Source organism: Carya illinoinensis, chromosome 15 (assembly GCF_018687715.1).
Source record: "Carya illinoinensis cultivar Pawnee chromosome 15, C.illinoinensisPawnee_v1, whole genome shotgun sequence".
In the NCBI taxonomy this organism is placed as follows: domain Eukaryota; kingdom Viridiplantae; phylum Streptophyta; class Magnoliopsida; order Fagales; family Juglandaceae; genus Carya; species Carya illinoinensis.
The window spans coordinates 453,056-468,414 of NC_056766.1; the positions used below are offsets into that span (position 1 = coordinate 453,056).

At 34.6% G+C, this 15,359-nt stretch overlaps 2 protein-coding genes across 2 annotated transcripts; one reads left to right on the forward strand and one right to left on the reverse strand.

Annotated features, from left to right (window-relative positions):
* Positions 1 to 467: 467 nt before the first annotated feature.
* LOC122296529 (clavaminate synthase-like protein At3g21360) lies at positions 468 to 2,631 on the reverse strand. The gene is made up of 3 exons (XM_043106304.1): positions 2,200 to 2,631; positions 1,244 to 1,497; positions 468 to 995 (listed from the first exon to the last, which is right to left on the reverse strand). Exons 1-3 carry the CDS (start codon positions 2,563 to 2,565, stop codon positions 650 to 652), a joined length of 966 nt encoding a protein of 321 aa, XP_042962238.1. The 5' UTR covers positions 2,566 to 2,631; the 3' UTR covers positions 468 to 649.
* Positions 2,632 to 4,534: 1,903 nt separating this feature from the next.
* On the forward strand, positions 4,535 to 6,802 carry LOC122295598 (probable transmembrane ascorbate ferrireductase 4). Its single transcript, XM_043104672.1, has 4 exons — positions 4,535 to 4,942; positions 5,080 to 5,131; positions 5,238 to 5,434; positions 6,420 to 6,802. Exons 1-4 carry the CDS (start codon positions 4,790 to 4,792, stop codon positions 6,741 to 6,743), a joined length of 726 nt encoding a protein of 241 aa, XP_042960606.1. The 5' UTR covers positions 4,535 to 4,789; the 3' UTR covers positions 6,744 to 6,802.
* The last annotated feature ends 8,557 nt before the right edge of the window (positions 6,803 to 15,359 follow it).

Here is a 15,359-nt window from a genome sequence, read left to right on the forward strand (position 1 = left end):
GAGAAAAGTAGTGCTTGTTTATGTACGAACGTGATCACTTGAGTCTCGTTTCAAGAGTTTTCAGTAAGGTAGGGACATGGTTTATACTACGTTGAGTAGCATTCATTGCAAGTATAACCCTGCAGTGTGGCCGCAATCAATATTGGTTGCTTCTGTACTCTTTCCACACCATGTGGCCTTCCTCGCACGCGATAAGTGCAACACGAACTTTCTATGAATGATGTGTCCCCTTTTGAGTCCCCCTGCAAATGGTCGCTACCATTGCAAACGTCGGTCTGATATGACTTTCGAAAGGGGACACATCATAAACAAGCTTCAAGCTTGTTTTATCATAAACTTTCGAAAGGGAACACAACACGAACTTTGTTTTATCATAAACAAAACTCCAAGCTTCCGAAAGATAATTTGAGCCCCAAAGCTCACATTATATGCTAGAGAGAGAGAACATTCGGTGGTAGAAGATAAAAGATGAAACCAGAGACTACCAAGTATTATTATTTTGATATTGTTTTGAGGGCTCACACTCAACAAACAACCAGATAGCATTAGAACAAAGATCGGATAATGAGTTGTATAATCTTGAAAACTAAAATTAGAGGCTGTAACGAAGTAGTAGCCATTATTGATAGGGTCTCAAAGTGACTTGAACCTACTTGAATATGGTAACCAAGACTCTTCTGGGAGGAAGGGAAGGCCTTCTTCCATGAAGCAAAGCCATGTTATCAAAGAAGATAACATCACCCTTCTCCCATTTGAATTGGATGCTCTCTTCTTCAATGATTTCTCCGCATCTCTTTACCACATTATCTGGTATCTCTGTTCCGTCTGCCATCATGGCTGAGCTATGCTCCTTCCCATGCATCCCCACTAACGTGTTGAACCACATCCTCCTTCCTTTGCTTCCATCAAACACCCTTGTCAGACTTCGCGGCCCCAATATTGTCTTCACCGCACCATTTGGTAGCCACTCCATGTCCATCCCTACAGCATTAGCCCTGTGAAAAAAGAAGGTGAATTCAGTTTTAAGATTTCAATTTCCACTGCTCTAACGTCAGTAATGATATAATGCAAATTAACTATATATTTATCTAAAAAATTGAGTATAGTCATGAAACAACGCCCTATGAGCATGAGGAAGCTGTCATATACAACACAAGCATGCATGCATCTCCAAACTAGGTCGAAAACTGGAGGAGGCATAGTGTCATGCATAGCCTCCCTCTGCAGTGCAGATAATATATACCTTCTCTCAGCTTCTGCGCGATCCGATGTCCCAAAAGCATCCTCCCAGCCTCTGCCCCTCATGGAGGATGTATCGCTCCTGCTAAGGGCCGTGAGTGTGTATTTTAACCCTTTCTCCTCCATTTCCCGCACGGCTTCCGGGAACTCCTCCAGCATCCTTTCTGTTACACGGAAGCTTGGAACAAAGGGCGTCTCTCCACCTTCAGGGGGTGGTATCTCACAGAAAAAAGCTACTTTCTTCGGAGATTCATTGATCTGGTCAGTTGGACATAATAAATCTTGGTCAGGTCTTAAGACAGTACTTCGCATACAGTAATATTATATTTAAATCTTCCATTCTATGCATAATAGAAGTGATATGAAATGAAAGGTTAGATGATATTATAGTTGAACTTTTATCTGTTCTATGAATACGGTACTCTAGTTAGTTGCTTCATCCCTTGAGACAACATCACTTCTAAGTTCGAATTGACTTGTTAGCTAATGTGTATGACTTATATTATAAGAAGTGCTCTGATTTGCCGGCCATACGGTGATTGATCCTGCTGGGGTACTATTGCTGGACCCAGTCTATGTTTGACCATAAATAACAATTGTCTCTTATGAACTCACTTGATGGTGACTTGATATTCTTCATGGCATGCCAGCCATGATATGATCAACTATGTTCTTTTCAAGTGATTTCATATGGAGATGATCTTATAAACGGAAACTACTGTACTTGGTGGCAAAGAAAGGGTTGAGGAAAAAAGAAGAAAAACTTGGCAGTATGACAGGCAAGAATCACAAATTATTAATCTTTTTCTTCTCATGCGTAACAGCTAGAAATTACCCTTAAACTGGGAATTAAGAAGGGATTTGATTCAATAAAGACTTTTTAGCCAGAGAAATATGTCGGTACGTACTTTAAACCAAAATTCTAGTTCTTATATAGACTATGATATACGTGTGTCTTACCAAAACCATCTCATGGTGGAAGTATATGAACTCGGAGAGAGGTCCCTCGTTGGCCGTCCATACACGTTTATGAACATGTGTCCTTGGGGCGGGTCCAACATAAGGAATCTCTTCCCAGCCGAAGGCTTCTACGATCTCATTGAAATCCTCGGCGTTGGTAAGATTGTAGCCTCGGAGGAGGACAGCACTGTTCTTGATGATCATCTGCTCAAACCACTCCTTGTTTTCTTTGAGATCAGAGAGAAGGGAATCCAAGCCTGTCTTGTTGGGTTCTGGCGCTTGTAGCAGTAGTGGCATGGTTTCGCCATCCACCACCTTTTGCCCTTCACATTTTCCGACCTTGAAGGCTTTGCAAGAGAATTCCATGACTCTCTCTCTCTCTCTGTGTGTGTGTGTGTCTGTCTCTCTGAGTTTTGTGCTATTTATGGGGCTGTTTACTTCAATGGGGTTATGCATAAATGAGTGTCTGTGTGTGCGTATATATAGAGAATCAGAGATGGTAGAAGATGGTAGTTTGGGAGTTATTTACGATGATGGTTGTAATAAAAAAAAGGGCCTGCTTTTAAACTGGTTGACGTTGCCAAGAAAATGATACTGTTTTATGTCGTTTTTTGGACAGTGGATTTGTTTTGATTTGCAAAAACACTAGGGTTTATATGTTGACATGGAGTGGCCTGTTATTGTTGTCCCGAGCCCGAGGATGGAAACTCCGATTAATCATATGTTTATTCTCTTGACTCTGGCGTTCAGTAATAATTTTGAAGTAGGTCAAAAAACAGGTTTTGGGCTTGACATATGGCGACTGGCGAGACAGCAACAAAGCTCAGATTACTACAGATTACTTAATCTAACATTAAAAAGGCAAAAGCTGATCAAGCTCCAGACAAACACGCAATCAACTCCTGGGGGAACTTCCATATGTTAGATCGTGGAAATAAACGAAGTTAATTATACATTAATCCAAGCATAGAACTAGGCACGAGAAACCACCTAAAGCCCATGGTGTTATGAATTAGCTGCTGGCAGTTACCCCCAAAAAATTCTAAACATAAGTCCACACCACAACGTACCTTTATTTATTTATTTTTTATTTTTTTATTTTATCAAATATTTGATATATGGATAATAAGTAGAAAAATTCAATTAGTTTAAGAAGAATAAATTCAAAAAAAAAATTTAAAATAAAAAAATATATAGTGTGTAGGCTTATGTATAGCTAATCTCTTTACTCAAACATTGTATTACCATGCCACCCCATAACATTAATAATAATAATAATGAAAGCAATACTATGTATCGTCGTAAAGTGTGCAAGCGTAATATAAAATATGCCATTGCCAAAAATATGACGTGTCATTTTGCAGCAAAGATTGAGAATTCCACCCACCAACTATGAAGCTCCAATGGATTATACATATTTTAGAAGTGTATTTTTGGCCAATATATATCTCTTGGGTATATGTCCAGCGGCATCATCATCTTGTTTACAAAAGAAGAGAAATCAGAGTCCCAATTTCACCAAGAATAAAATTAGTGGGGGGAGGGCTCAAATTCAATGGGACAGACATAAAGGAATTGGTACAAAGGAAACAGAGAAAAAAAGGGGTATAATGGATCCAGTAGACATCATACTCAACTAAAGATCATCTCTGTTTGTACACAGAGTCAGTCACTTATATTTGTATTGTGGAACATATGTCGTGCATAGTTTTTTTTTTTTTTTCACACTATCACACACTTATATTGCTAAAACTTCTCCAATTTAATAAGATTGAAAATCAATAATTATCGTGAGAAGAAGAATATTGGAGATGGGATAAAATTGTCCCCAGTTGTTACTTGTTACACGTAAATAACCGATTAGCATTTGATACCATCTTTACTAAAAATAGAAACTGCGTTGGAACGAACTCGTTTGTTTTCAGAAATGATACGAGATGAATTGAGATTAAAATTAAAAATTAAATAAAATATTATTAAAATATATTATTTTAATATTATTTTTACATTTAAATTTAAAAATATTGAATTATTTATTTTATTTTATATAAGAATTTAAAAAAATTATCATGATAAAATGAGATTAAAATTTTTATGAAAGTGAAGCAGATGGTTGTGTATTGGTACTCGATCTACGCCGGAGGAGGTTGAAACGTTGGTTAGATTGCTGTGTACCAGTTCTTTATGTCTGTCCCATTGAGTGCTTTGCCAAGACTGAACTATGAAAAAACAATCGTAATGGTGTAGACGTGTGTCAAAAAGAGTTTCATGCGTTTTATGGTGATGTCCACTGGTCCATTATCCTTCCAACAGTTCATTTGATTAAACCATACGGTCCATGCCCTCTTTAGTGTCTCTAGTACTTTAGTGTCGCCTGTCGGGTAACTGACTAAATCCAGCGCGTACACAATCCAGTTAAACAAATAGAAAAATCCCAACTCTTGTAAATAAAGATTCCAAAAGCGTTTGCTTTACTCAATGGTCTTCGTGAGGAGATGATAGATCTAGAGCTTTTCTGTCGGTAGCTTCTTGCTACAGCCTCACTGAGTTGGGAGTGTGGCTGTGAGAGAACCAAGACTGCTGCACAGACATGGCGGTAGACTCTCCTTCTCTAGTCCCTCTCCTCTTCTTTGCTAGAGTCTCAGGGCTTGCAGTAGCTATGCTGGTCCTCTTATGGGCTCTTGCTTTCAACTCCAGCTTCCTGATCCCAAACTCGTCCTCCCAAGAATACCTCATCTATGAAGTATGTTATACTCTCTCTCTAGACTCTCGAACACTCGCTGCATGTCTTTTACACAAAGCACAAATGGCTTTTCTCTTTTTGTTTCGTTTTTGAGAGCTAAAAAGACTGATTTTTTCTTTTCTTTTCTTTTAAAACAGGTTCTTCATCCTTTATTTATGGTGATTGGGTTTATTCTAATCAGTGGAGAAGGTAGTGCAAGAACTCGGAAATTAAAACAATAGTAAATATAAATGATGAAGAGAAAATTTACATAATGGGGTCTGTTTGGTTTTTTTTTTTTTTGCAATGTTTCAAGCAATTCTGGTGCATAGATGGTTGCCTGGTTCGAGGAACTTCAAGAAATCTGTGCATTTGTGCCTTCAAGGAGTGGCTTTGGCTTCTGGGTTATTTGGGATTTGGACAAGGTTTCAGGGGGAAGATGGGATTGTGGCTAATTTCTACAGTCTGCATTCCTGGATGGGTTTGATTTGTGTCTCCCTATTTGGAGCTCAGGTTTGTTCTTCCATTCCCTTAGCTGTACTATTTTCATTTTTTCCTTAAGTGGTTCAGAATGATATTTTGTTCATCCCAATTTCTGTTTTCCCATCTCATGCTTCTTACATCTAAATAAGATGATGCCTGTTTAAAATCTTTTAGAATTCTAGATCTAGGTTTGGGAGAAAGATGCCAGTTTGGATTTTCAACTCAATTCAATTTATCTCCTTTAATTATTATATTTTTTTCAAATTTTATTACAAAATATAATAAATAATTTAAATTTTTTAAATCTTAAAATAATAATCGCAACCTAATCTTATTAAGGAAAACTCGCTGTTCACTCTTTATGCCAAGGCATAAACACTTCTAGTATATATATTTTTTTAAGGAGAAATGATATTTGTAATTGTGGTTGTGCAAGCGGCGTGCAGTCGCTTTAAAAAAGATGAATTAATATGGAATTCACATGAAAAAAAAATTAACTTTTTAATCGTAGATCTTATTTTTTTTCAAAGCGATTGCGCGGCGTTTGTAATTCTACGATTGTAGGTAACATTGCCTTTTTTAAGATGCTTACGAATTACTATCACTGCTAATTTGTCCGTACTTTCATTTCTAGCATTGCCTTTTTTAAGATGCTTACGAATTACTATCACTGCTAATTTGTCCGTACTTTCATTTCTTTCGAGTACTGTAACGTTTTTCTTTACTAGTATGAAGACAACTCTGTCAGTGTCAGTTACATGATCAAAGGAAAGATGTTTTTAGATGTTTTAATAACTAAGGAGGCCCATAGGCCAGGTAATGGGGCAAGTCATGTGGAGGTTATCGAGTTGTGGGGAGCAGATGTCCCAATGTCGGTATCACAAGTTATATGGCTTGATATGAACTCTATGTAACTCTTTCATTTTATCAATGAAATGTTTGTTTTCTATATATAAAAAAAAGGAGTCCAATAATTCTCAAATTACATCTTATCTGTATAATAATTTGTGTGCAGTGGTTGATTGGCTTCCTGAGCTTTTGGCACCGAGGGGAGGCGCGCACAGTAAGGCTAAAGGTCCTGCCTTGGCACGTTTTTGTGGGGCTCTACACTTATGGTTTGGCCGTGGTCACAGCAGAAACTGGGCTGCTAGAGAAGTTGACATTCTTGCAGACGAAGAGAAACCTATCCAGATACTGCCCAGAATCCATGATTGTCAATAGCCTAGGACTTGGGTTGGCCCTGCTTTGTGGCATTGTAATATTGGCTGCCGTTTCACCAAAGCATCAAACTCTTCAAACTAAATTCATGTACCCAGATGCCAAGTGCTTGTCGTCCTAAAGAAACGGAAATTGTTTTTCACTCAGCATAATAATACTCTCTTTCATTGTGGATGTAAATTTGGTTCAAATGTTGTTTGGTTGAGATGGGAGTTTGCCCCACCCGATTAATGTCTCTAGCATGTGAATAGAGGGGCAATGACCTCGATTTTCTAGCAGTGTTTCTTAAAAGACTGAAGACCAACACCAGCTTCTTAGGAAGAAAACAAGGAAACCAACACTAGTTTGAGCAGAATATGCAAAAATGCATATTCTAATTAACCACCAGTGACTCAGAGGCAGAGGCTCTTTCATGCTCTGTGAGATCCGTGGAAGAGATTCTTATATGTTATAATTGGCAATTGCAACTCAGGCACCCATCTGCAGCACTAGACTGGTTTGCCTTTGCTATCTTTTTTTATACATTATGTCTCGACACTCCCCAAAATTTAAAGCACCTAATGCCGCTGGTGATACAAAACAATGCATATTATGGTAATGAAAGTTCAACAATCATAGTATTCATATGTATGTATGTTGGTTGTGTTGAATCCAAGGTTTCAAGTTTCATGTGATTATAAATCTACACATAGATTTTGATGATAACAAATGAATTCAAAGAATAAAGGAGTTTCAAGCTCAAGTTGTCTACACAATGGAGTAAAGCACATCAAAGAATCAAGCATGAGCAAGAAGGAAACAAGTTCACATTAAAGTCATAGAGTAATATTGTAAATCTCTTAAAATTCGAAATTAGGATTAATGCTCAAAATTAATATTTTATCATAAAGCATTAAAATACATTTTCTACATGTGCATGAATATTTTGGAAAATTAAATTTGAAAATTTTGAAAGATGATTGATTATCATCTTTTGCATGTGCATGCCTTGATTAAAGGGTTGAACTTTGAAAATATTAAAGATGATTGATTGTCATTTTTCACATGTGCATGTTTTATTTGAATATTTTCAAAAGTGATTGACGCTTTTTTAGACTTATACAAAAGGTAGATGATTTTATTTGAAAAATTTGAAAAGTAAAGTATGCTCATTTTGTCATATACAAAAAGTAAAAGGTTAGGTTTGAATTTTTTGAAAAGGAAAGTGTGCTCATTTTGTCATATGCCAAAAGTAAAAGATTAGGTTTGATTTTTTTGAAAAAGTGAATGATGTTGTCTTTGACAATTGAAAAAGAAGAACCTTTTATTTGAATTTTTTGAAAAAGTAAATGATGTTGTCTTTGACATGTGAATTTTTTTAAATTTGCATATGAAGTCTCATATGTCTATAAATAGATCATTTGAGAGCTTCACATTCACAACACCAAGAGCATACAACATTCATTCAAAACTTTCATTCTCTCTTCTCTAAGCATTGAGTATTAATCCTTGTTCATTTTGAGAGATATAGTTTGTGCTGTATTGTTCTTATTTCACTCATTGAGGAGTGTTTTCTGATAACCTACCCACTATCAGCTTTTGTATCAGAAAAATGGTGTGTATAACCCTTGTGCGTGTAGAAAGTATTCTACACGGGGAATAGTTGAATCACCACGTGTAAGGTGATTGCAAGTGTAGAGGGTGTTCTACACGGATCCTTTGTAGCGGTGTTGTTCAAAGGTGTAATAAGTTTCTATCTCCACCTGAAGGAGGTTGAATAATGAATTTGGGAATCCTCAAGGGGTAACTTGAGGCGAGGATGTAAGCAGTGGGACCGAACCTCGTTAACATACTGAGTTTGCTTCTCTCTTACCCTTATTCTTTATATTTATTGTTATTTCATATTTTATTTATATTTTATATTATATATTTGATTTATAATTGTTATTTTTTTAATACAAGTTAATTCACCCCCCCTCTTGTGTTAGTCATCTGGGCAACAATTGGTATCAGAGCTAAGAGCTCTATTATAAGATTAACTATCTTTTGAGTTAAGATCTTATGGCTAACGTTGTAGCATCATTTGGTGAAGGTCAATCTAGCAGTCGGCCTCCACTCTTTTGTAGAGATAATTACTCATTCTGGAAAGTTAGAATGAGAATATTTCTTCAAACTCAAGGTAGAGAAATCTGAAAATATATTGTAAATGGACCTTATATTCCAACAAAAGTGGTTGATGGAGTAAAGGTCAAAAAGGAAGAAGAAGAGTTTGATCGTGAAGACGATAGACTTTATACTTTAAATTTAACTGCTATAAATTTATTATATAATGCTCTTAATGGAAATGAGTTTAATAGAATAATGAATTGCGCTACGGCAAAAGAAATTTGGGATAACTTGAAAGTAACTTATGAAAGAACTTCGCAAGTCAAGGAATCAAAAATTTATATTCTTACTCATGAATATGAAATGTTTAAGATGAATGATGATGAATCTATTTCTAGTATGCACACTCGTTTTACTAACATCATAAACAGCTTGACAGCTCTTGGCAAAGTTTATTCCAAGGTGGAGATAGTAAAAAAAATTCTCAACTCTTTACTAAAATGTTGGGAATCAAAAGTTACAGCGATTCTTGAAGCTAGAGACATCAAGAAACTCAAAGTCAATGAACTCATCGGGTCACTTATCACCCATGAGTACACATTGAAAAGAGGAGAAGAAGAAGAAGAAAAACCAAAGAAGAGCTTAACACTTAAAGTTGTTCCTCATGAAAGTGAAAGTGATGAAGATGAGGAAAATGACGATAAAGATGAAGAAATTAAGATGATAACAAGAAGAATTCAGAAGTTCTTGAAAAAAAAAAGAACTCTTCCGAGGAAATCTTTCAAAAAGTTTTCCAAGAAAGATTCAGGTAAAAATGATATTTTAATTTGTTATAAATGCAATAAATCTGGTCATATCAAGTCAGATTGTCCTCTGCTAAAGAAAGATCAAAATAAGGGCAAGAAAGCAATGAAAGCTACATGGGATGATGATTCAAGTAGCTTAGATAGTGAAGCAAGCAATGAAAAATCAGCAAATGTTTGTCTTATGGCTAAAGATGACATTGAGGTAACAAATTTTGATAACATTGAAAATCCTTCATATGAAAAATTGCAAAATGTTTTAGAAGAGGTTTATGAGGAATTTGAAAAATTGGGTATCAAATATACTGCTTTGAAAAAGAAAAATTTTTCTTTAACAAATGAAATTGATATTTTAAGAAAAGAAAATATCATTTTGAAAGATGAAAATCTTGAATTGAATAAGAAGAAAACTGATTTAAAAAATATTGTTGAAAACTTTACGAATGGAAAAAGAAATTTTGAAAAATTTCTTGGTAGTCAAAGATGTATTTTTGACAAGGTAGGCTTGGGATATATGCCAAAACAAAAATACAAACCTTATAAAAATTTCTTTGATAATCCTTCTATATCAAAAACCAATAATCAAAATTCTTTTCATAAAAATAATTTTATCAAAAAACGATATTATTATAATCATTCAAATTCTTCATATATGTCACATGCTATTTGCAATCTCTGTGATAGAAATGGTCATAATTATCATACTTGTCCTATTAGAAGAAATCATACAATAACTGTTAGGGCTCTATGGGTACTTAAAAATTTTGTTTCTTCTAATACTAATAAATAAATGACCCAAAGAACTTGGGTACCAAGAAAAATCATTTTAATTATTTTTATAGGTATGCATGAAGTCATCCACAAGCAAAAATAAGTGGTTTTTAGATAGTGGATGTTCAAGACACATGATGGGAGACAAGACTAAGTTCTTTGATCTTAGATTTAAATAAGAAGGACACGTGACATTTGGAGACAACTCGAAAGGGAAGATTGTGGGAATAGATAAAATTGGTAATGAATCTTTTCTCATAATTGAAGATGTTCTACTTGTTGAAGGTTTAAAACATAATCTTTTGAGCATAAGTCAATTATGTGATAAAAGATTTATAGTTACTTTCAAAATGGATAAATGCATTATTTTGAATGATTATGATTGTAATATTTGTTTTATTGCTTTTAGAAACAATAATGTTTATACAATCGATTTTGAAGAAATTATCTCACAAGATGCCATTTGCTTTTCAGTTCAGAATGAAACTAGTTGGTTATGACATAGAAGATTAGGTCATGCCAATATGGAACTTATTTCCAAACTTTCAAAAAATGATCTTGTGAGAGGTTTATCAAAAATAAATTTTCTTAAAGACAAAATTTGTGATGCATGTTAATTTGGTAAACAAACAAAAACTTCTTTTAAAACTAAGAAACATATTTTCACTACTAGACCATTGCAACTGAGACACATGGATCTTTTTGGACCAAATAGAGTTGCAAGTCTAGGAGGAAAATATTATGCATTTGTTATTGTTGATGATTTCTCTAGATATACTTGAGTCATCTTTCTTGCTCATAAAGATGAGGCACATAATGCATTTACCAAGTTATGCAAGAGAATTCAAAATGAAAAAGGTTTTACTATTTCAAGTATCCGAAGTGATAGGGGAAAAGAGTTTGTTAATAAAAATATTGAAACATTTTGTGATGAAAACAGTTTTGTGCATAATTTTTCTACTCCTCAAACTCCTCAACAAAATGGGGTAGTAGAGAGGAAAAATAGATCTCTTCAAGAGATGACAAGAACAATGCTCAATGAGAACAACTTGCCTAGTTATTTTTGGGCCGAAGCGGTAAGTACTGCATGTTTTGTTATAAATAGAGTTATGCTAAGGTCTAAGTTAGATAAAACCCCTTATGAGGTTTGGAATGAGAAAAAGTCCAACATTGGTTACTCTCATGTATTTGGATGCAAATGTTTTATTTTGAATGACAGGGATAATTTAGGCAAGTTTGATGCAAAATCTGATAAAGGCATCTTTCTCGGGTATTCTACTAATAGTAAAGCTTATAGAGTATTCAATAAAAAGACTTTGACTGTACAAGAATCTATGCATGTAGTATTTGATAAATCTAATTCTCCACTCTCCAAGAAATCTATTGATGAAGAAATAGGAGGTATAAATAACACGGAAAGTTTCAATCTCAACAAAGAGAAAACAATAGAGGAAGTTCAACATAGAGCCATCAGGAAAGATCATCAAAATTTAATACAAGATGCAACCAAACAGTGAAAATTTGTGAAAGATCATCCAGTAGAACAAATTTTGAGAGAACCTTCACAAGGTGTAAGTACTCGATCATCTCTTAAAAATATTTGCAATCATACTGCTTTTTTATTTCAAATTGAACCCAAAAATATTGATGACGCACTTCTTGATGAATCTTGGATTCTAGCTATGCAAGAAAAGTTGAATCAATTTGAAAGAAATGATGTTTGAACACTTGTTCCTAGACCCAAAAATTATACTATTATTGGAACAAAATGGGTTTTAAGAAACAAGAAAGATGAGTCCGGAGTCATTACTAGAAATAAGGCTCGCCTTGTAGCCCAAGGTTTTAATCAAGAAGAAGAAATCGATTATGATGAGACATATGCACCTGTCGCAAGATTAAAAGCTATTCGAATGCTACTTGCATATGCTTGTTATAAAGATTTCAAATTTTTTCAAATGGATGTTAAAAGTGCTTTATTAAATGGTTTTATAAAGAGGTATATGTTAAGCAACCTCCAGGTTTTGAAAATCATATTTCCCCAAATCATGTTTTCAAACTCACAAAAGCACTATATGGATTTAAACAAGCTCCTAGAGCTTGGTACGAGAGACTCAGTGGTTTCTTGATTGAAAAATGTTTTTCAAGAGGAAAAATCGACACAACTCTTTTCATAAAATATGAAAATGATGATATTCTTTTGATTCAGATTTATGTTGATAATATAATATTCGGTGCTACTAATGAAAATATGTGTCAAGTTTTTGCTAAGACTATGCAGGAAGAATTTGAGATGAGCATGATGGAAAAACTTACATTCTTTCTCGGATTGCAAATTAAGCAAGCAAAAAGTGGGACATTCATCAATCAATCAAAATATATTAAGAAATTACTGAAAAAGTTTGGGATGGAAAATGCTAAGGAAATTGGAACACCAATAACCCCATCAACTAAACTTGATAAAGATGAATCCGGTAAGCCAGTTGACTCGAAAATATATCGATGTATGATTGGTAGCTTATTATATTTAACAATCAGTAGACCAGATATTATGTTTAGTGTGTGCTTATGTGCGCGCTTTTAATCATCTCTAAAAGAATCACATTTAATTACAGTTAAGCGCATTCTTAGATATCTTAGTGGTACAATTAACCTAGGGTTATGGTACCCTAAGCACACATCTTTCGATCTAATCAGTTACACAGATGCAGATTATGCTGGTTGAAAAATAGATCGAAAAAGCATTAGTGGAGCATGTCATTTCTTAGGTCATGCACTAGTTTCCTGGTTTAGTAAAAAATAAAATTCTGTTGCATTATCTACTGCTGAGGCAGAATATGTTGCTGCGGGTAGTTGTTGTGCTCAAGTTCTCTACATGAAGCAACAACTTGAAGATTTTAAACTCATGTATAATCATATTCCAATCAAATGTGATAATACAAGTACTATAAATCTTTCAAAGAACCCAATACAACATTCTAGAACTAAGCATATTGAAATAAGATATCATTTTCTTCGAGATCATGTGCAGAAAGGCGATATAGTACTAGAATTCACAAACACACACGATCAGTTAGTAGATATTTTCACAAAGCCTTTATCAGAAGATAGATTATGTATGATCAGAAGAGAAATTAGTATGATGCATGTTATGAATATCTCTTAAAAGATAGACTAGAGTCAATAAAAATACAGATAGATTTTTTAAATACTTTTACATAAACTTGAGATTCTTAACCTCATGTTTGAGACGCTCATTCTCTTCATACAATATCATGTCATTCTTATCCATGGGAACCGGCAAGCGGAATGAAGAATCTAATAAAGATTTCAACTGTTTATTCTTCTGCCGAATGATTCCTTCCCTTGTGTGAGACTCTTAAATAATTTGTTGAAGTACAACAATTTGTTCTTTGAGCTTTTCAATTTCATGATTTTTGACTTGTAGCCGTTGAGAAAAAGCAACAATAGAGAAAGAGTAGCGAGTCCCAAGACTCACCAAGTCATAAATAGTATCAGAATCTGACTTATTAGTTAGATTATTATTTTCCTGCTGCAACATGGCACCAATGGCAGCTACAGAAAGGACAGGAGGTTGAGATGCAGAATGCCTCATGGATGGATCTAGAGAAATGTTAGAAGAATGAGCCATTGAGAAAAGAATAGAAGGCTTAAAACGAGAATGTTAAAGGAATGCAGATGAGTTATAGAGATGAGAAGAAAACTTGATGCGAATTGGATGAACTTCAGGACTGATTTTATAGAGATAACATAAAGAATAAGACAAACTATTGTCTTTTCAAATCTTATTTAGTCAAAAGAAATACAAGATATGCTGGACACACATTGTCAAAATTTTTCTTACTAAACCAGCGAGATTAACAGTAGATTATCCCTATTTTTCTAGTAAACGATGAACCTCTGCTGTTATCTGCCGATGCTGACTTTGTATCTGAACCCTTTCTCGTTCCAGCTCCTCTATTCGTGGTTACAGATCATGAGCATACCAATCTGTAAATTTTTTCAACTCTTGGTTTTCTTGCTTTAACCTTTTATTCTCACTATCATTATTAGCAAGTTTCTGTCGTAACTCAAATATTTGCATGTTAAGATGATCAATCTCACTCACCCTCGCTATTAACCTCTGAGACATGATCGTAACAGAGGCAACATATTGACTACTGAGCATTCTTGATTCTGCAATAATTTCAGAATCAGCCTTCTAGAAAAACGGTTCTCTGCTCCTATCATGGTATTGACGGCCTTAGGAGAGAAAATTGATGATTGATGCGTCAAGGGTTCCTGATTCAAGTCTGGAACATTAATGGAAGAGAATTGCTCAGCCATTCTATCGTTGTGGAAAAACAGAACTCAGGTCAAGAAGCGATTATTTTTTTGGCATCCGATAGATGAAAATGATCATTTTTTTATAGCAACTCAGAGCCTTCAATCACGTTTATCAACAACATCAGGTGATTGTTTAAATCTCCAGCAGCACTAAATTCATAGAGTTAGGCCTCGAGACTTTGTGGCATTTGCCGGGTCATGGACGGCTCCTTTTTCAACTATCTACAGTGACTATTAAACGCATCGTTTTCTTCAGTCCATTTACTTGCTGCCGATCATTTTTAATGATGCCAAAAGGGGGATAAGTTTTAAACTAGAATATTAACATTGTTTAAATTGCTAAACTTGTTATATATGCTTGGAATTATATTTATACTTTTGCTTGAAAAGCTAACGCATATTTTCAGGGGGAGTTTAAGTATTAATACAGGTTTCAAGTTCGTTATCATCAAAAATGGGAAGATTGTTGAACCCAAGGTTTCAAGTTTCATGTGATTATAAATCTACACATGAATTTTGATGATAACAAATGAATTCAAAGAATAAAGGAGTTTCAAACTCAAGTTGTCCACACAATGGAGTCAAGCACATCAAAGAACCAAGCATGAGTAAGAAGGAAACAAGTTCACATTAAAGTCATAGAGTAATGTTGTAAATCTCTTAAAATTCGAAATTAGGATTTATGCTCAAAATTTATATTTTATAATAAAACATTAAAATACATTTTCTACATG